This window comes from Furipterus horrens, unplaced genomic scaffold (assembly GCF_987537825.1).
Source record: "Furipterus horrens unplaced genomic scaffold, mFurHor1.1.pri manual_scaffold_8, whole genome shotgun sequence".
Lineage (NCBI taxonomy): Eukaryota > Metazoa > Chordata > Mammalia > Chiroptera > Furipteridae > Furipterus > Furipterus horrens.
In genome coordinates this window covers 379,032-399,997 of record NW_028327178.1, presented here as the reverse complement: position 1 = coordinate 399,997, position 20,966 = coordinate 379,032, and the positions used below count along the sequence as shown (strand labels likewise).

The window sequence follows — 20,966 nt, the reverse complement described above, 5'->3', positions numbered from 1 at the left end:
GAGGCTCACAGCTCCTGCATTCAAGCCAAAGCTCCGCACCTTCCCACCTCCACAGGAACCAGGCCCATGTCCTGAGGACAAGGCCAGACAAGGGTCCCCGGAGGTCTTGGGGAGGCTTGGGCCTCTGTGAGGACCCGGCTCGGCCAGGGCGGCCTGCTGGCCAGAGGAGGCCACCCCAGCGCACAGGCGGCCGTGGGAGCCTCCAGGCGGGTGTGGCAGGGAAGCCTTTCCGATGACTCAGGCCGCAGGGAATTCCCTAATGACTGGGAATATTTTTACTTCTGGGCTTGTGCACAGTTTCCTACTGAGAGCCCAGGGAGCCCCTGATAAGGCGGAACACAAAGGCCCATTCAGGCCGGTTTCCCTTCCCAGCGGAGGTGCTGTGCCGCACGGCACCCAGGCCTGGCCAGGCCTCTGCAGGGCAGGGCGGGCTGCGCTGGGCGTGGCGATGGGAACCAAACACGCCGAGTGTTGCCTAAGAGTTGGTTCGCAGGCAGCCGTCTGGAACCGGCCTGAGTCCTGTCCCCCCTGAACAATGGCCTGTGTGAGCAGACCCCGGTCTCTGAAAGGCCTCCGCTCCTTGAGGGTCTCCAAGTGGATCCTGAAGCCCCTGGGCTGTGGATCAGCCACAGACAGGAAGACCTCCAAGGTCAGGCCAGGGTGCACACCCTGGGCAGGCGCCAGAGCCCCAGCCTTTGAGAGGTGCGTGCACTTCGGGGGTTCCAGGATCCCGGCTTGGGCGTCTCTGTGTGTCTCTCTGGACTGCTGTGGGCCTGACTGGGAGGACGTGTGATTTCAGAAGCCGGGATGGGGCAGCCAGGCCCGGATGTGGCCGCGCACAGGTCCCCGGGGGCTGAGCTGCTCTTGAGAGCTGTGAGCATTCACGCGGCTCCTGTCACCTCTTCGTGGAGGCGATGTGGGCACTGACCCCTGGGTCCATATCTTGTCAGCGAGGGGGTCACGTGCACCGGCCAGGCCAGCATCCCCAGAGGCCGGTACGGCCCCTGTCCCCATGACTCACGTTTCCTCTCTGCCGCCACCTCCACCCACCCGGCAGCATATGGGGAGGGAGGAAAAGGAGAGTTTGCCTGATTTACTCGTAATTGAGGATTTGTAACACACGTTGCTTCTTTGAAAACAAAGCGTAAATGGAAACTGATGTTTCTGAAAGGACTGACTAGAGAAGCCAGAGAGGAGAGAGGCCTGGGGGAGCGGGGCGGGGGGGGGGGGGGACATCTAGTAACTCAGACTCACTGCAGAACCAGCCCCGGGCAGGGCGCCTGCCAGGCGCGGCTTCCACGCACCAGCGTCCAGTGGGCAGGGGGCTTCATCTGACTGCCCGGGGGCCCAGCCCAGGCCCAAAGCCCTTCCACAGGCCCCTTCATGAGACTTTTTTTCTTTAAAAAATGTGTGTTTTTTAAACACATCACCTTACCCCAGGGGTAAGATTAAAAATACCATAGGCTTTGCATTTCTGTGTCCTGATGTGGCACAGGGAGGACTTTCTTGGTTGCCCCGCGGGCCCTGGCCCCTGAGCCCCACTTGCTGAAGGGCTCAGCCCCTGATGGCACGAGGGCCCTGCAGGCTCGAAGTCACTGCGCCCTCCGAAGCGGGAGCCGGCGGGGAGAGCAGCGCCCAGCCTGGTTCCAGGTCCGAGGTTCTCCTGAGCTTGCGCTGTCTTGGAGACGGGTGTGCGGAAACTCCCCTGACGTTGGGCAGAGAGCAGTCTGGGGGTGCCCCCCACAGTGAGGCTGTGTCCTCCGGGCCTGGCGGCTGCTCCCCACAGACACGCAGGCTGGACTCTTGCTCCTGCTGGGTCACAGCCGGGCAGGCTGCGCCCGGCAGGGCTGGGTCCTCGACTCCTGGCTGCTGTCCCCGGGGCCTGTCTGCCTGGGCCAGGCGTACGTTTTCGGGGTGCACTCCATCAGGCCCCGGAGTAACAGACTTCTCGCTTCCCTTTCTTCTAGACGGCCATCACATCTGGGAAATGGAGGCGAAGACCGACCGAGATCTGTGCAAGCCAGTGAGTATCGCTCTGACCTGCCCGCGCAGGCGCCTGGCGCGTCCCAGGCTCACTGCGCCGGAGCGGGGTTCCTGCCGGGGGCCGTGGCTGCTGCTTTGTTTATGTGAAACAACCAAATAGAAATAACGGAGGCAGCAGCAGCCACGAGACAGGAGTGACCGTAGAGCAGTCCCGGAGCCCTCAGGAGGCCCCCCAGGCAGTCGCGGAGGGCCGGGCTCCACAGCCGCACCCCACTTCACGCCCGTGGGACGGCCCCGGCTGCACGGGCAGGACAGGGGTGCGCATCATGCCATGGCCCTCTGCTGTCACTGTCCCCGGGACCGCGCCCCAGGACGACCGCTGAGGGGGCGCTGTACCTGCCCAGGCACGTGGGTGGCGCGGTTCACCAGCCTCCTTGGCAGGGATGTCTGGCCCGTTCTCCGAGAACACCCACCGCTTAGCAGACTTGCTCTGAGTGTGAAATGGTTGCCTCTTGAGCTGACCCGTTCCGGTGCCCTCTGGGCTGCCAGGCTGGTGCCGAGGCCGCCGACCTGCGTCTCAGCCTGCACGGCAGCTCTGGTGCCTGAGGAATAATTGTTTCTTTGACCCCTTAGTTACTCACGGAGGACAGTTTCTGTCTGAAACCGTGGCACTCTCCCGCCTTCCTCTCGGTTACTGTCGCCTGGGGTCTTCCTCCGTCCCTTTACTTGTCATCTGTGGATTTAGGTGTAAGGAGGGCAGCAGAGCCAGGTCTTACCCCCTGACAGAGCCTCTCGTGGACGTGGTCTGTGGCGGCTGGTGTTCAAAGTGGCGATTAGTAGCCGCTGTGAGAGTGTGTCTCCCACTCAGTCCTGGAACAGTGGCCGGAGCCTCAGCGGACGTGAAACACGCTGCGAGGGGGTCACGTTCCTCCGACTCCACAGCCCCTCCCACCAGTGGCGGCGGGAACGCTCCTCCCGCACCCGTGGCCGTGGGGACGGGGGAGGACTGCTCAGGTCAAGTACGCGGCACCTCGGCTCTCAAACTTAATAGTCCCCAAAACTGTTTGAGAAGCAGTTTGTTTGAATCCTCTTCGTTTGTCGCATGAGAGGCGCTGACTGGTCCCCGAGGCGCCAGCAGGACGGGCTGTCGGGCTGCGAAGCGAAACGCGAAGTTTCTCCATGAACAACTTGGTCGAGAACCGAGTTGTTCCGGAACTGGGGTTGGACTGCACTTCATTTGAGGGGGGGGATGCGCTGTGGGTCCTGCCCAGCTGAGCCACGTGCGCGGGAGACCCGGACGGTGGTGTTGGTGACTGCTCACTGCCCGTGGCGGCGGGACCCCGTGTCACGACGGGGCCTCGGCAGTCTCGGAGGTGCTCCTGACGTGCTGGTGACGGCTCGCCATGGCTCTGCCGGGAAGAGGCGTCATCCCGCTGTGACTTAGCTCCCTCCTCCACGCTCCACCCACTCACCGCAGCCTCCCGAGTGGTGTGGGAGGGAGAAGACCCCAGCCCGGCGCCAGGGTGGGCCGTGTTCAAGGTGCGCTGACCTGGGGGACTCACGCAACTCCCTCGCGCTCCCCTCCCCCAGCCTGAGGCTGTGCTAGAGCCCCCGCAGCTCCATGTGCAGACAGGGGACCCAGCCCAACGGGCCCGTGAGCGCGGAGTCAGCAGAGGCTTGTCCTAGGCAGACACCCGGCTGCTGGGGAGACCAGCCCCCCCCCAGGCCACACCTCCCCGCGTCCAGGTCACGCCACCCTGCGGCCCTCACCCCGGGCTCCAGCGCCCCCAGCCCCCCTGCCCAGCCCGCAGTGCCTGCCCACCACCTCCCCCCACGCCCGCCGGTGGAAACCTGCAGCTTCTGTATCGAAGTGATTCAGGTTTTCTGTCATTGTTTCTCTTTTACTTTGAGTAGTTAGTATTTTACAGGAAGCGTAACAGTTACTTGTATGTTTTAAAAGAAACATAACATACATCCTCATCTCTTAAAGGAGGTTCACGTTTACATTTTTTCTTTTCTTTCTTTCCTTTTTTTTTTTCCTGTGGTTGCCTCTTGCGTGTCCCGTGCTGGGGACCTGGCCTGCGACCCGACTGGGAGCCGAACCCGCGACCGTTCAGTTTGCACTGAGCCACACCAGCCAGGGCCAAACTCTTTCCTAATTATAAAAAGATGTTGCCTTCACTGTGTTGATTGGCACGAGCGCGTCTGCGTGCCTGAGCCTTCACACGCGTGTACATGTGCGTCATAGCGTGTGCGTCCTTCCGCAGAGGGAGGCTGTGCTGCACGTGGGGTCCGTGGGCTGTCGTGAGCAGCCCCGCCGGTGGGCGTTCTTTAACGGAGCCGCGCGTGTCCCAAGCGTCCCCGGTCAGCCTCGCTGCCCTCACTGCGTGTGTCCCCCGCCCTCCGGCTCCAGTGTCCTGTGGGGACAGAGTTCTGTCACAGAGCTTGTCTGTCCAGAGAGCTGAAGCCTCCCCACCTGTGCCCACACCAGAGCACGGCCCTCGGAACTTGTGGAAACTGGCCCCGGACACTGGATGGCTCCGCGGGCCCGGCCCCCCACCCCCGCCCCCGGCAGGCCCAGGGCAGTGCCTCAGGCTCCCCCACTTGGCTTCCGCTCCCAGCCCGAGGGGCACTCTTCCTCCCTGTCCCTTCCCCCGGCTCCTCGGTGGTGGCCAGGCCCAGCGCCACCTGCGGGGTCCCCTTCCTCACGCGTGACTCCTCAGGGGACATCTCTGTCCTGACCTGGATCTTGCTGGGACAGACGGGAGGCCACAGACTGGGGCGACCCTGAGCCAGGCCGAGGGCCCAGTTCTCCCTGACGCGCCTGCGGTGCGCCTCTGGCTTCAGGCTTGTTTCTGGTGACGGGACGACAGGCTGGGGCAGGGGACGGGGTGCCTTTGCTTCTTCTAAATGACACGGAGTTCTTGAAACAACAGCGTGGCCCGGGGCGGAGACCCCAGCCCCGACGTCCGTGCCCCCGGAGCAGCAGCGCCTGTGCCGTCTCCTCCCCTGTGAAAGGAGGCTGGGCCTGAAGCTCTCCTCAGTTTTCCGATTTAACGTGCTTCAGATTTCATCATTAACATGATCAGTCGATTTTGCTATTAACCTGGGGAACAAGCTACAATTACTTCAACAGAAAAAGTGATACAATGGATTTTTCTGATACAGTTTCCCTGCTTGTTAACTGAAATGCACGACAAGAAAATGGAAGGAACTTTTTGGATTTTAAGTGCTCCCCACTCTCCGAAACCCAGAGCCGTGCCCCACCACCACCACCACCACGGCGCTGGGGCGCGGAGCACGTGGTGCCGACCGACTGGGGCCACACGGGGCGGCTGGGCGGGCACCGGGGTCACAGCGCCTGCGCACAGGCCGCGGGGTGTGGGCGTGCGGCCCCAGCCCACCTCGCCCGCAATGCCACGCTGCCCGCCCCGACTTGCTTTATTACGTTTGCACGTGAAAGAGCATGATGTTGTGAATCTGTTGCTGATTTTTATTTTAAAACGTGGGAAAGTAGCAGCAGTCATCAAAACCATCCTGTTCCATCTCGGCCCCACCTCCCGCCTCTGCCAGGTGTCCGGCTCGCCATCTTCCTCGGTTTGACGGCGTCTGGGCTTCCGTGACGGACCCTGTGTCACTGTTGTCACACACTCTGTCCCTAGAGACATGTCTCCAGAAAGCACCTGCCCTGGGTCTTCACAGCCAGTGAGCTGGGCAGGTGCTCCTGGCTCCAGTGACGAGTCGGAGCATGGGGTGGGGGTGGGGGGTTTTATTTTCAAAGGTCACTGGTCCTTGGCTGTCGGGCAGACAGAAGCATTGGGGTCAGCTGCTGCATGGCTACTCCTCTTCCCATGTCTGCGCCATGCTGGTGGCATCCGAGGGGAAGCCCCAGCCTGTGTCCCTGTGACACGCCACCTCAGACCACCTGCCAGCTCCGTCAAGGACCCTCTTCCTCGTGAGCCCACACATGACTGGCAGGTGGCCTGCACACGCGTGTGCCCGCTCCTGTGGGGCTCTCTGCGGGCAGCTACCTCTGTTGGCTGACAGTGGGGCACCGTCTCCACATGGGCGAACACAGTGTGGGTGCAGAGCGCTCCGTGCGTGCGAGGCGCTAACCGTCCCCCCATCCGCTTTCCCTCCAGAACTCGCTGGTGGTCGAGATCCCGCCGTTCCGCAACCAGAGAATCACCAGCCCCGTCCAAGTCAGCTTCTACGTCTGCAACGGGAAGAGGAAGCGAAGCCAGTACCAGCCCTTCACCTACTTGCCTGCCAACGGTAACGCTGTCTTTCTAGCCTTGCGCGCTGCGAACGAGCCGGGGGGGTGCTTTTTCTAAACGACGCGGCAGCGACGATCCACTGCCGGTGTGAAACAACGTGGTCACCTTGTCCCTTTCCTCTGTGTCCCTGTCCTGTTGGCAAGACTTTGTCCTCAGTTCCTTAGGAAGGAAAATACGAGCGAGCCTTCCGGTGTACTTTCCTTGATTACTGGAGGGGGTGGGCAGCGTATTGGGGTGATTACTGAACGTTCTGCTGCTGCTTGCAAGTATTTAACAGCCAGGGGCGAAAAGGGGGCTCTTCTGCCCTCGGGGCGGAGAGTGCCGTGTGTGTCTAAACTCTGTAGTGTTTCAGGTGGGAAGCAAATAGCTGTAATTATTTTGCAGGTGCCCTTAGAAATAAACCCTTGCTCAGAAGCCTGAGGCTACTGCCTGATGTGGTCATTAACAAACATTCAGGTCTTTTTGTGCTTGCGCTGAAATCCCGCAGGACATTCTGCCTCGAATATGGCATCGTCCTGTGGCCGTGTGGCCCACCAAGGGTCCTGCTTATAGCCCTTAAAAAATCAGTGTACTCTTCAGGGCATATCCTTAAAGGAAACTTGGTTGTCTGTGCTTCCGCCCCTGCGCCAGGGGAAGGTGGTGGTGGAGTGCAGAGCCGCCGCTGGGGGGCCCCTCAGTCCCTGGTGGCCAGGGGACGGCCACGCGGTCCCGGTTTAACTGTATGTTGTGGAAGCTCTGCTCTGCAAACAGTCTCTTTACACGGTGGCCTTTGTTCTAAAACACGAGCGTTAAGAGGGAAATTATACCCCAGAACGAATTCCGGAAGCAGCCGTGTTGCTATTGAGTGAAATGACGACTTTTTGAAGGTTCCGTTGTCTCTGAATGTAAAATGTCGTTTGCCGTAGACTGGCTCATGGAAAACGCAAGGATATCGGGGTCGCTAGCAAACGGAATGAGCTGTTTCTGAGGCAAACACAGGCCCTGCCTCTGAAGGTTGGAAAGATGAGATGGTTGTAAAATTGCCGCCTCCCGAGCGCGTCCGCAGCAGCGACAGTGCGCCTGTCACGGGCTCACGGGAGCAGGGCCCAGGAGGCGTGTTTGTTCCGTGTTCCACCGCGTCCATGACCTGTATTGCATGAACATCGTCTGTCCCATCCGTCCTGGGCAGAGATACGGCTTATCTCAAAAAAGAAACTATTTAGTCTTTATTTTGAAAATGTAATAATTGTCTCCTAATTAAACTTCAAGCATGGTTGACCAAATATTGAATGTTTTACAGAAAACCTAAGCCTTACAAAGAAAACTTTCTTTGTTTAGAAGTTACCTGTGCAGGCGCAGCTCCAAGTTCACGGGCACCGACCGTTCCACACTCACCATGGCAGGGGGAGGGCCTGCTGGGACGTGTTCACCCAGTTATGGGTGGGGGTCACCAAGGGCCCCAGAACACAGAGCTGAGATCATGGGGCGCAGCGGGCTGTGCACCTGCCATCCTGCGCCCCCCCGCCCTGCAGCCTGCCCCCCGAGGTCAGAGCTGCCCTCTGCCCGGCAACCACGGCCCTGGCTCCCCATCGGCCCCAGGCCTCCTGCACCTCCCTCTCCGTGCTGTGAGGGCACCCCGCCCGGTCCTGTCCCGCTAGCTGGTGCCCCAGCTTCACCCACGGGGCCCTGGTCCACCCGCCTACCGTGACCCACGGGCTCTCTGAGGCCTGGACTTCCAGCCCTTCGGGTGGTGTGAGCCCGGCTTCATCGTCTCTCTTCATCACTTGTCCCTGAAATTTGCTCCAGCTCCATGATCCAGAGGTGCCCACGCTGTCCGGGGAGCGCCCGGCCTTCCTGCCTTCGGGGGCCAGGGGCAGAGGGTCCCAAGTTCACGGGCTTGTGGCCACTCAGCCCATCACTAGCCTGTGAGCTCCGCGAGAGCAGGGTCATCCGCCTGCATCAGTCCCGGTGCCTGGACTGTGGGACTGTCCTCGCGTGGTTTCCAAGATCAATAAATGAGTGAGTGACCCACGAGAGCCCAAGCAGCAGTTTTGGTTTGGTGTTTCCCGCGCCCTGCGTCGCCGCCGCCTCCGCTCTGGGGCTGAGTCTGCTCACCGCACAAAGCGGGTGCGGGCGGGTCAGGCCCTGCGCCTGGGCCCTGAGGGTCCCCTTGGAGCGGCTGCACCCGACGGCCACAGGCCAGCACCCCGTCCCCGAGAGCGATTGCCACGCTGAGCGCGTGGCCTGTGGACGGGGCTGTGTGGGTGGCCCAGGGCGAGGCTTCATCGGGAAGGCTCACCTGATTCCGAGGTCCTTCCGTTCATTCCCGTCCCCCTTCAACCCGGTGGGTGGTGGTCACCTGCTCCTCCAGGTGTGGGGGCCGCGTCGCCCTGCCCACGTGACCCCGGCAGACCCCTGCCTCGGGCTGTGTTCTGCTTGCATAGATGGGCAGATTCCTTTTAAGCTCAGAAAATGAAATCCTGCCTCTGAAGTTCATCTTTATGTGCGGATATGTAAGGTCAAGTCCCATTTGGGGGTTCCCTTCAAAATGGGGGGAAAGAAAGGAGAGGGCGTGGCTTTGCTGCTGCAGCCTCCCCATAGAAGAGCGGCAGAAAGGGCTGACCCGTGGGGACAGGGCAGCGTGGGGGGACGTCGCTGTGGCACCCTCGGCTCACAGCCCAGCGGCTGCCACCCCCCAGCCCCCTGGCCGGGGACACGCACGGCAGGGACCGGGACTCAGATGATACAAGGAATTCCAGTTGTGACCTTGGAATTGCATAAAATGAGAAGAATAACTCCTGGCGGATTGCTGGGTCTTGGGGAGCTTGTCTTTTTGTCTGGGATGTTTCTAGATGGTTCCCCCAAAACCCCTGTGGGAGCCCCGCCCGCCCACCGCTGGTGCCGTGCGGGCAGGCATCCTGGAGCTTCCCCAGGAAAGCCCAGACCCACGTTTGTTGGGGTCCCTGGCAGCCAGGACTCCCCGCCTGGGGGCTGTCCCAGAGACCACGTGGTGGGGACTCAGCTCTTGTCCCCAACTGAACCCCCCAGACCGTGGGGAGAAGCAGCTGCGGCCCCTGGGGAAGGCCACTGGCCAGGTCAGAGGGGCTCAGGGCAGCCCTGCCCCTGGGTGTGTGGGGGCTCAGTGAGCACCAAGCGAAGGGGACCCCGGTTAAGTCAGCACCCTCGTAAGGTGATGGCCCGACTGGAGATGCATCTCCACACCCCGGGGGGAAGTGGGGGCCGGGACGTAGGTCCTGCGTTCTGTCTGCGTCCCTTGGTCCAGAAGTCAGAGCCGAGTGAGAAGCGGCAGGGACAGGGCCCCGGCCGCACACAGCCCTCTGCTGGCCCGAGCAGGGCAGGTCCCTGGGGGTCCCAGCAGGGCGGCTGCGATGTGAGGACCCCGCTGCGGCCCCCACGGGCTCGTGGTCCGACTCGGGGGCCAGCCCAGCCTCGGGGCGGCCAGAGCATGTGTGTGGACATGCAGCCGGCCGCCCGCCAGACAGTATCCACATGGCAAGCTGCGCGGGGTCAGCCTCTCCCACCCCGTCCTCCCCATGTTTGTTGCATTAAAGTTTAAGCCTGGAGTGACTGCCTTTATGGACTCAGAACACATCAGGGACTTCAGAGAGCCACGGGCTTCTGTGCGAGGCCTGGCTGGCTGGACCTCGCTCGGACCGCTCACGTCCCGCCCGCAGCCCGCAGTCCCTCCCCCCAGCGCCCCGCCTGGGCCTCGACTCCTACACATCCCCGTTTACAGACAAATAACAGAGAGTTTCACACGCCCTGGACAAGCGCGTGGGGCCTGCAGTGTCTGACCCGGGGCCGGTCCCTTCCAACCGGCAGGCCCCTGTGCCACCTTCAGAAAGGCCACGTGGGTCCCTCCTGCCAGGTGCCATTCCCCCTTCTGTCCGACAGGAGGGCGGGCCCAAAGGGCGCCCATCCGCGCTCCACGCCCACTGCCGGGCCGGCAGCTTGCTGCAGATCCCCTGCCGGCTTTCATATAAGGCAGGTGGTGCTGACATTTCTGACCCACGATGTCCGTCCTGGGAGCTTCCTCCCAAAGGCAGACAGAGCTGGAGGTGGGGGGTGGGCAGAGGGGATGGGCAAGGAGAAGATACCGCCCCCCCTGGCCAGCTTCCTGGAGGGCCACTGAAACCCCAGGACACTGGGCAGGCCCCTGTGGTCGGCAGCATGACTGGCCCTGTAGACATTCTGGAACCTTCTTCCTGAGGGAGTGGGCTGCTGCTGGGAGCGGGGCTGGCCCCCGGCACAGGCTTTGATGCTCCTTCTCATTAAAGGCTCAGAACCACGAGCCGGTTCTTATTAAACTCCCTGTTTTATGGGCTCTCGTGCCATTTCAGCCAGAAAATGGGGGGCCTGTGTTTCACTCCCTCTTTCCACGCAGCGCACCTAGTGGAACAGAGGTGCCCGGGCACCAAGTGATGTCCTGGGAGGGGCGTTTGCCCTGCGTCAGCCCCCAGAACGAGTGGGGACAAAGCCAGGTCAGGCTATGGCAGGGATGGGGGGTGGGGAGCTGTACCCCCCTAAGTTTCCTCCGCTCACGTGGCAGCATGTGTCTGACCTTCTGTCACGGGGTCCGAGGCAGGGCCGGGGGCGTCCCCCCCATGTTAGAAGAAGGAGAGCTGGGACATGCCCCTGAGGGGCTGCCTGGCCGGGTGGTCTGCGTGCTGAGCCCCGTGACCGCACTGCAGAGCACAGGAGGCGTTGCGCGTGCTGGTTCTGGAAATGAGTCTGGAGGCCCGTGCCCCGAGTGGGGGTGGGGGGCAGCCACCGGAGGCCCCACACCCAGGGCTCCTCCACAGAGCCCGGCCACAGCAGCCCCGAGGGGACGGAGGGCACGGACGGTGGTCTAGTCCAGAAACGAGGGCTGTGGCCACCAAACACAGGGGATGTGGGAGTCCTCAGTGAGCTGGACGCCCAGATGCGTGTGGACAAGACCTGACAGGGCTCCGTGCGTCCCAGTGGGGCAGCCTGTCCCCTGGGGAGCCTGTCCCATGGCACCTGCATGAGGGGTCACATCACAGCTGCAAAAAGCGTCACCCTCAGTGCTGTTGGGGCCTGTGAGCCTCCCTGGGCCTCCGACCCGAACCGCGGCCCTCGGCGCACAGCTGCTGGGAGCCACCGCGGAGCGTGAGTCACGGTCCTCCCATGCGGTTCTGGCAATTATTGGGTGAAATCCGATCGATGTGTTTTTTGGCTTCTGTGGTCTGTTTTGACCGTCATCTCCATCAGAATAATTGGGTGACAGGTCCCCGCGTCACTAGGCCCGGGAGAGACCGGCTGGTGCACATCTGTGTCCACGAAGCTGGCACCCAGCCAGGGATGCGCTGGCCTTAGGGGAGCGGGGGTCCCCAGCACACCCCCACCCGCCCTGCAGCCCCCGGGCCCCATCCCCACTGTTCCCGTCTGGTTATCAGTAATAAGTCATGCCCTGAAGTCCTCACTGTGGTGTTTATGTTGATGGTAAAATGCAGGCTCCAGTGTTTGCAACAAACAGCAGACAGTCTGCCCTTTGTTTTCTGGGGTTTAGAACAAAACCTCCTTTGTCCAGGACTGTGGAAGGGACCTGGTAAAGTAATTCAAGCTACAACAGTTGCGGTCCCTTAAAAACGTGCGCGTGCAGATAGTGGAAGGCAAGCCCTTGCCTGCGTCCCGCCCCTTCCACGTTCCTCAGTCCCGTTACGCCCGGGGAGCAGACGCTGCTGCAGATGCGCGCGGGGCCAGGCCCCCCTCGCACTGCCAGCCGCGCCGCACGCTTCATGCCCACGGCTCAGACGCCGCAGCCTGAAGCCGGGTGCTGGCGGGGTGGGAACCCGTGAGGACCCCTCCGCAGGCAGATGCGGCCTCTTCCCTGTGTGGTCACACAGCAGGTGGGCAGGGCGCGGCCCCATCAGAGCAGGACCCCTCAGCGCCCATGTAACCGACATCACCTCTCACTGCCCCATCCAAATACAGCAACGCGGGGGGGTTAGGGCCTCAACCCATGGATTTGGGGATACGGTTCAGCCCGAGGTCCAAGTGCTGGGCTATGCTCCCAGCCAACTGCTGGCCCCGCAGCTGTTGGGAGTGGGAGGGGCCCAGCAGGAACCCCAAGTGCGGAGCCAGCTTTGCTCCCGATGATGCGCTGTCTCCTCACTGTACTGTAGGTAGATGCCGTCTGCGTGACAGCGGGGAAACGGAGGCCCAGGGGAGTCTGCGATTAGTCCAGCCCACCAGCTGGTGGGTGATGGCAGGACTCTCCAAGCCAGGCTGGCCGGTGGGATGCCCGGGGCGAGGATCCAGGCAGCACTGTGACTCTGTCCCCGCTCCAGGTGGGGTGTGGACATGGGAGGCCCTGCCCCGACCCCCGTGTGGGAGGAGCACACAAGGGCACTAGCAGGAAATACACAGGCGGCCGGTCCCTTCCTCGGAAGCGTCTCATGCGATGTCAGCTCCCGCTCTTGCCGGAACAGGGGCTGTGCACGGTGTGAAGTCTGGGCCTGGGACGGCCCCGGCAGGCTGCGGCTGTGGTCACTGAAAGCTCCCTCATCGTTTTCTGATGAATGCAGAGGGGCTCACGAGGTGCTGCTCCTCGGTGGGGCGTGGTCCCCAAACGTTCCCATGACAAGTGCAAAGACCTCCTGTCTTCACGCCCCGCGGGGCCGCAGCCGCCCCGGGTTAGAGGACGGGCCCAAGCCCAGACTCACAGCAGGATTTGGGGGGTTGCCCCTGGGTGAGGGGACAGGCCTGGCTCAGAGGACAGCGGCACACCCGCTTGCTGTGCCCAAGCCCCAGAATGACAGGTGTGTGGGGCCGTTGGTGTCCCCGCATGGCATCCTCATGGTCCCTCCAGCCCGGGGACGGCCGTCAGTCCGTGTGCTCAACGTCAGGCCACATAAAAGAGAAAACGTGGTCGGTGTGGGGCTGCAGACAGTCCGGACTCCCTGCAAAGCAAGGGCTGCATCCCCAGCCCCCGACACCCCAGGGGGTGGCCCTGCCCACTGTCTCTTCATCCAAGTAGAAGCTTCGGGTTCAAAGCCAAGTTGGGACCAAACTGGCGCCCGTTGCCGCACGTACTGGGGGCCCAGGGGTGTCTGCCTGGCCTCGAGAGTGAGCACAGTGGTGCGGACAGTGTGTGGGCGGGATGACAGGGTGGCTGAGCCCCGGCAGCAGGACTCACTGACTTCTGGGAGCCTGCCTGAGACTCGGCAGCCGGGCCGCGATCTGTGGGCACGGAGCTCATGCGCACGCAGCACCCATGTCAGGAAGTCAGGGGGCCTGGGCGGCAGGTGGGGCTGCACTGACCATGCTCTGGTCCCAGAAACGCTCTGGGGGTCTGGGGTGGGGCTGCCTCCTTGGAAGGCACCTCCCGTCCTCCATTGCCCTGTGGGGACATGAGCCCATTGGCCAGATATTTCTCCGCGCCAGGCCAGGAATGTTCCGGAGTGCTGTTTGGCCCTCGGACTGCCGTTGCAGACAGAGGCTGTGGCCAAGAAGACCCTACAGCCTGGCTCCTGGGGACGCCTCTCTCATCGCTGGACTGAAGGCTCTTCAGGGCCCCTGACATCACCACTCCTGGGACAGAAACGGGGGCCGCTTCCATGAGACGCTGGCGCCAGACACGAGCAAGCTTCAGCGCCCTGACAGCGCAGAGTGCGGCTCAGGAGGGAGGCACAGCGTCACGGTCAGGACCCTGCACACGGTCCCCGCAGGCCTGTGCGGAGGCGAGCCCTTCACCTCGTGAGCCCGCGGCCCACAGATCAGCGCCAGCCCTCCCACGGCGGCCGTTTGTAGCAACGTGGGTTCTAAACGCCCCACCCAGCCTGGCCTCCGGCTGCCATCCCTCCCAGATGAATGAGCGCAGTGGACGCCACGAGGTCACCAGACAGACGCTGCGCTGCCCGCACAGACGCGTCCTCCCGCCTCACTGATAGGAAACTGGGGCTTCTGCTCGGCGGCCCTGACTTATAGCGAGGTATTCACTTCCTTTGAAACCCACCAAGGAAATGCAATTGAGATGGCCCCCAGGTCTCAGCCGCTCGTGCCCAGAGCTTCTGCACATGCACAGGGGCTGCACGGCTGTGGCTTCGGTCCTGTAGGGTCATCACACATGCCTGGCGGGGCCAGCAGGGAGCGTCAGCCCCCCAGTGCTGTGTCGTTAGGGCGTCTCTGTCCTGGCTAATCCTCAGCGACCCGCTGCTCCTGGGGTTGTACGGAGCCCCCAGAACAGATGGGGGCGGGGGGAACTGCGTCCGTCACGTGCACCGAGTTCCTCCCCCAGGGGAGCCTGTCTCCAGGGCCTGCGCGGAGCCCTCTGGACCTGCCGTGTGGTGAAGGGGAGCACGTTGCCCCCAAGGGTCAGGCCGCCTCCGGGTGAGGAGTGGCCACAGCAGCCGACACTGGGCTGCCTGAGCGGGAAAGCCCAGCTTAGGAGTCCCGGCCGGGCTGGGCAGGGCTGGGTCTGGCCTCACAGTCAGCCCTGCGTCCACTCTCCACCCTTCCTGGGCAAGAGGGGGCTCCTGAAGCCATTGGCAGGCGTCGGGTGTCCTCCCCCAACAGCGCGGCCCTGGTGGGGGTGCGCAGAGGCCCCGACCAGCCGTGGTGCAGACTTTCCCAGAGGAGCCGGGAAGTAGGCCAAGTGTGGGGTCAGGGCTGGTGCCAGGGGGCTTTCACAGGTCGTAAATGACACTGTGCCCACCGAGCAGAGTGACAGCAGCTCGCTCTGGCCCACCAATGGTGCCCACCTGTCCACTGACCAGCCCCGGGAAGCCCTGGCTCCAGCCCAGCCGCGTGGCGCGTGGGTCACGGTCATGCTGCTGGCGTTTCCCGGGCAGCTCGCGGGGCCACCCTTCGAATGTCGAGCGGAGCAGATGGGGTAAAAGGTTAATGAGCTCAGGGGGTGGGTCGTGAGAGACACGAAGGCCCTCGTGCCGGCAGAGACGCGGTGCGGGAGAGTCCCTGGGGCCTCGAGGTCACATGCCAGGCGGTCATGACCTCTGAAAATACTGAACTCATGCAGAATTAACCTTCGCTGCCCTGGACGCCACAGTTCACCCAAGTGCCTTCGAACGGGGAGACTAGCTCCGCCCAGGGCCACGTTTGCTCGTGGGGACCAGGTGCAGGGTCTCTGGGCCGTTTCTGGGTTTACGGCACCCTGGGAGCAGGAGTGGTTCTGGTTGGGGCAGTGCCTGGACCCCGTGCCGCAACCCTCAGAGCTGGCCACGGGACTGTCTTGAAGGGGAACTCCGTCAGCCCGAGGACGGAGCCGCCTGTGAGAGGCCGTCGGCCCCCAACCCCGCCCAGCCCTTCATGGCACACAAGCCGAGGCCGCCTTCCGACGCTGGGCTCTTGGGGGCAGAAGGAGCGGCGGCAGCTGTTTCCTATTAAGTGAGGACGTCACCGCGGTCTCGGCAGCCCGGGCCCAGCACCTCCACTGCCTGTCTGTGGATGTGGAGTGCGTGGCGGGGAGGCACACCACAGGGAGCTCAGGCCCGCAGAGGAGGGAGACCCCCGGCTGGGGGTGCCTATTGGGAAGTTAAGGGGAGACTATGGGGGGCAGTTTCTGAGGGGCCACCTGACAAAGCCGTGAGCCCTCTGCACACACTCAGGGGCCGTGGACACACAGAGCCTCCAGTGGGCCGCCCTCAGGGGCCCGGGCCACCACGTCCATGGGGCGACCGGCTCTTCTAGACACACACTCGCCCCTCAGAAGCCGTATCCTCCTCCCGGGACTCACAGCTGCTGGCCAGACCTGCGGAGGAGTCACCGGCAAGATGGGCACGGAATTAAAATTTACCCCAAGAACGGCCTGTTCTTCTGATCCCTCCTGCAGCCCCGCAGCCTTCTCTGGATGGCGGGCGCGTCGGGACGCCCAGCCCTCGGCCCCGGGCCCAACCAGCAGAGCTCTTATGCAACAGCAGAACTTGGGCGGGGCCGGCGGACGCCAGTGCAGTCCGTGTGGCTGCTGAAGACCCCCCAGCACCCTGTGGGGCCCTGTGTGACAACTGCCACACTCGGCCAGGTCAGCCATGCTGGACACGACCAGGCCCAGAGGCCTCGAGCTCAGCCACGTGGGACTTTGCAGGCACTGAGCAGCCTCTGCGCATTGCAGACCGTGGTCATCGCCGACGGAGGGTGCAGGCCTCATAATTATTGAGACCCTGTCTGCACCGCCCAGGGTCCAGGGACTCCAAACCACACACCCTAGGCTGTGTGCTGGGGAGACACCTTCACGGTGGAAGAGCAATGAGGGGTGGGACATGCGGTTCCCTTGCGAATCCCCAGGAGCCAAAAGCTCGGGCTGTGGAGATGCCGAGGAATCACTTGCCCGGAATCGTCCTCACCGTTTAGTCTGGGTGTTGCCTTCACGTGAGAGACGAGGGGCCGGGCCCGCGAGCTGGGTGCCCACCCGAGGGGCGCCGGGGCCGCTGCTTCGCCACCATCTTCACCCGGCCGCCGGCCACAGCGCAGCGTAGACGGCGCCCTTGCTGGGTCAGGGCCTTCCTTAAACATTTTGTCTCAGGATGTAGATGTGCTTTTGTTCATCTAAGGAGGCCACCTGCCTCGCCTGTGCGTCTGCCGGGCACAGGAGGCCACAGCCGTGACAGGGGCGCCTGGCCCCCAGTGCACAGGAGGTGACGTGCGGCCGGGAGGGGCTGATACAGCGTGTGATCACACTGTCCTCGAGGCCGGACGGGCTTCTGCCGTGTGTGTGTGTGCTGACGCAGCCGCTCTCGGGATAACAGCCCCGACCAGCGTGCTGCCCCTGTCAATGGGCGTCAGAGGCACGAAGCCAACAAGGAAACGGGACGTGAGAGGCAAGTGAGGGTGGGAGTGGCCGGGGTCCTGACGGAGCCAGGTGGAGACGGCACACGGGCCCACCGCTGCGGACCCTCTCCTCCTCTGTTGGCCGCCCGCCCGCATCCCAGCCTATTCCAGGCTTCATTAGCTTCCTGATGAGGGGTGGGCTCAGGAGCCGTCCCCCGTGGGCTCAGGACGGCCGATCGCTGACCTTCGGGAGCGGAAACTGAAGGGCGGGAAGGAGAGGAGGCGTTTCCGTTTCTCTGGCTGAAAGCTCCCCTCCTGCACCAGACTTGTCATTGCCGTTGGGTGTTTGGTGACTTCTGACTCCGCGCTGCATCCCCGTCTCAGGCTCGCCGACCGCGCGCTTACCCGACGGGCCTCGGTAGCACACAGATGCGGCCGCGCGTCCAAGTTCACATTCTCGCTTTGATTGCTACAAATCTGCCGGCCCTCGGGTCCAGGGCTTCTACTGCAGTTTGCGAACGGGTTTTTATGGCACGTTAGTGCTGTGGGAGAGGCAAGGAAAACAGTGCAGTCGGCATTAGAAGCAGCTGCAGCCCTCGGAGCCAGTGACTCACGCCCGCCTTTTTAATTGGGTGGGAGAGCCGGGCGGGAGACACAGGGACTCAGTCAAGACGCTGTTTGTTTTCAGAGGGTGTCCTGGCTGCGGCCCGCCCCATCACACCCATCAGCAGCGTATTTACCCAACTCCTTTTCCTTCTCACAGTTCCAATCATAAAAACAGAGCCCACCGATGACTACGAGCCGGCCCTGACCTGCGGACCAATGAGCCAGGGCCTGAGCCCACTCCCAAAGCAGTGCTACAGCCAGCAGCTGGCCCTGCCACCCGACCCTGGGGCCTGCCTCGTGGCCGGCTTCCCGCCCTGTCCCCAGAGGAGCGCCCTGATGTCACCGCCGCCCAGCACCAGCCCGAAGCTCCACGACCTCTCCTCCGCCCCTTACAGCAAGGGCATGGCCAGCCCCGGCCACGGCCCCCTCGGACTCCAGCGGCCAGCCGGAGGGGTCCTCGCCAGCCCGGAGGCACCAAGGCCCATGGGCGTGCACCCCGGCTCCCCCCAGCCGCCGCCCCCTGCCCTGCTGCAGCCACAGGTGAGTCCACAGCTGAGCTGCAGCTGTCCCCTGGGTGGCCAGCCAGCACTCTGTCCCCACAGTCCCTCGTCTGCACTGCCGTCCGGTGCCCAAGAGCCGACCTGTTTGCAGTCCTGCAGCCCAACCGGCCCGCCCGGGATGGGCCGCCAGCAGCACCAACTGCCGAAGGTTCCGGAAACAGAGCCTGCAGCCGCCCGGCCCCTGCCGCTGCCCGAGGTGCGTGAGGACAGTAATCAGGGTCTGGCCCCCACTCCCGTATCGGTCAAGCGAGAGCCTCAGGAGTTGGACCAGCTGTACCTGGACGACGGTGAGTGCCCGCGGCCGCAGGTGCGTGCCCGGCCTGGCGCCGTGTGAGTGCCCGGAGGAGGGGTGTGCAAGCTCGCTGCCGGGCAGGGCACCTGCCACGTCTGTGCGCACGGCGCCCCGGCTGCTGTGGGGGCTCCCGCAAGCAGGCAGAGTCGGCACGTGACACGTGGCGCTGCTGTCACCTCGGCCACCAAAGTGGCAGGTGCCTGTGGCCGTCGACCCACGGGGAACATTGTCCCAGTGGCTCCGGCCAACACCGTAGAACCCCAGGTGTGCCGGGCAGGCCGTGCAAAGCAGTGCTGAGAGCGAGCCAGTCTGTCGGGACGCGACCGCCCGCCCGGGAGCCGGGCAGTCAAGCTTCTCGGGAGCTCCGCTCGTGGACAGTGTTTGAGTAATGGCTCAGTGACACGTGGTGGCAGCTATGTAAGGAGACTTAGTGCTGTGACAGTCTTGTCAGGGGCTTGGTGAGGGGACAGGTGGCCCTGGAGCCCCCGCATGGCACGCAGCTCTCTGTGCAGAGCCTGTGCCGGACGACTGGGGAGGGGCATGCCCTCAGCACGCCTGTGTGCAGGTGAGGAAGCCTGAGAGCCAAGGTCTCCGTGTGCAGTGGCAGCAGAAGACTCCTGGCGTTCTCGTGCATTTGTCATGCAGCCGCTCTTCCCTTGGGGACAGGCTGTGGCTGCATCCAGGTGACTGCAGGCTGGCGAGCTGCTCCCTGCGAGCTGCTCAGCTAGTGCGTTCCTGGCCGAGTGTGGGCCATGTGTGTGGAGCCCCTTCCCGTCCCCCAGGGGTTGGCCGTTTCCCAGACTTGGGCACAAAGGGACGCCTGGAGCCGAGGCCCAGGTCCTCGTGGCCGGCGGACTCAGGTGGAGCCTAGGAACCAGGCCAGGTCGGCGGGGGCACATGGCCGGGCCCTCGGCTGCCCAGCCTCTCACTTTTTATTCCCTAAAAACAACAGCCAGGCGGTGCCGGCCCTTTTGTGCCGCTGCAGCTGCCTCGGGAGCCATCACGTGCGCCTGCACGTGTGCCCGCTGTGAGCTCCTCTCGTCCCGAGGGTCCTTTTGGAAGAACAGTCCCTTTGGGAGCTGCTGTTCCCAAGTGGGTCATGTCACTGTCTGCCCCATTCCAGCCACTTGTAGGTGCCGCTGGCCTGGCAGCACGTGCCTTCAGGGGCAGGGGTGACATCCCGCTGGGCATGTTCCGCGCACTCCCGGCTCCGTCCTTTCCTGTTTGCTCGGGGAAAACGGGGCCCTGCCATGCACTCCTGCTGCTCCCTCCTCCCTCCAGGCCGCAAACACACCGACACTTTTGTCCCGTGAACACTCACCTCTCCAGTCTCCGTGGTGAGCATGGGGGCCCACAGCCTCCCTCCCTCAGAGGCGCCCCCAGAACGGAGCTGCCCCTCCTGTGAGGCCATGCTCCGGGCCCAAGCAGCCCTCAGCAACCTCAGAGGGTCCTCTGACACGCCCGCGCGCCCACGGCTGTCACGTGGGACAGTCGCATTTAGCACGTCTGGTCTTCATTTCCCCCCAGACACTCTGCTGGTGCTCCCTGGTCGCCTCTGCTCAGCAGTGTGGCCGAGGCCCTCCCTGTCCTCAGCCTCCCGGCCCCAGCCCTGCACGCACTGCGCCCGGTGACCTCGTCGGGCCTGGCCTGCCCTCGTCTCCGGGTCCCGCGCACGGTCCTGGGCCCTGTGAGCAGAGGCCCTGCGGCCCAGCCTAGCTCAGCTCTGCATATAGGCCTTGTCGCCTCCGTTCCGGGCTGCGTCCCAGGCCCGTGACGAACAAAGCTTCCCGGTTTCGGTCCATGTGAGTGCAGTGATGATGTTCCGTTGGGGTCAGGATTGGGGTCAGGCCTCCCTGGAAAGAGTAGGTGCGCTTCTGTAAATGCGCATCTTTTCCATACCCCTGCCCCCCCCCCCACATGACGTTTCAGTGAGGACCACACAGGGAAGCATGAATGACGGCCTTGAGCCCTGACAGACTCTGACCTGCCCTCACAGGAGAGCGAACCCCCACTTGGTCCTTCAGAGTTGGTGGTGGGTGCAGATGGCTGACCAGCCTCTGCCTCTGAGCATCCATGGCCGGAGGTGGAGGGAGGCCTGCGGGGTGCACGCGCCGTGTTTCTGGGATGCAGCCGCACCCATGTCAGGCTCCCCTCAGTGGGCTCCCAGGCTGGGGTGGATCCGAGCACACAGGCCTGCTGGCCCTGCCCTGTCCTGGCGGCTGGACCCATAGCTTGTCCGGTCTGGGCACCCATCCCCACCGGGAAAGCAGATCAGATGCTTCTTGCAGTCTGAGTGGATAGGTCTCCCCACGTCCACAGGCAGTTAGAATACTGACAGGCCTGGAAATCTCCAGGTGTTTGCAGCTGTGCAGCTGGAGAGGAGAGGAGGCACCTCTGTCTCACCAGAGGGCGGGCAAACTGTCTGCAGAGAAGTCAGGGCTTATAGAAGGATCTTGGTGCCGAACTTGACTTCTGAGGGCTGGGAACCCGCCTCACACAAGA

At 63.4% G+C, this 20,966-nt stretch overlaps 1 protein-coding gene across 1 annotated transcript in view; it reads left to right on the top strand.

The window, feature by feature from the left end:
- The window catches only part of NFATC1 (nuclear factor of activated T cells 1), a 61,836-nt gene extending 41,322 nt beyond the window's left edge, over positions 1-20,514 (top strand). Inside the window, exons 7-12 of the mRNA XM_090285991.1 lie at positions 1,968-2,023; positions 6,126-6,258; positions 17,770-18,152; positions 18,264-18,502; positions 19,992-20,151; positions 20,461-20,514. Of these exons, the coding sequence (XP_090142117.1) occupies positions 1,968-2,023; positions 6,126-6,258; positions 17,770-18,152; positions 18,264-18,502; positions 19,992-20,151; positions 20,461-20,514 (1,025 nt within the window). The remainder of the gene's footprint in view (positions 1-1,967; positions 2,024-6,125; positions 6,259-17,769; positions 18,153-18,263; positions 18,503-19,991; positions 20,152-20,460) is intronic.
- The last annotated feature ends 452 nt before the right edge of the window (positions 20,515-20,966 follow it).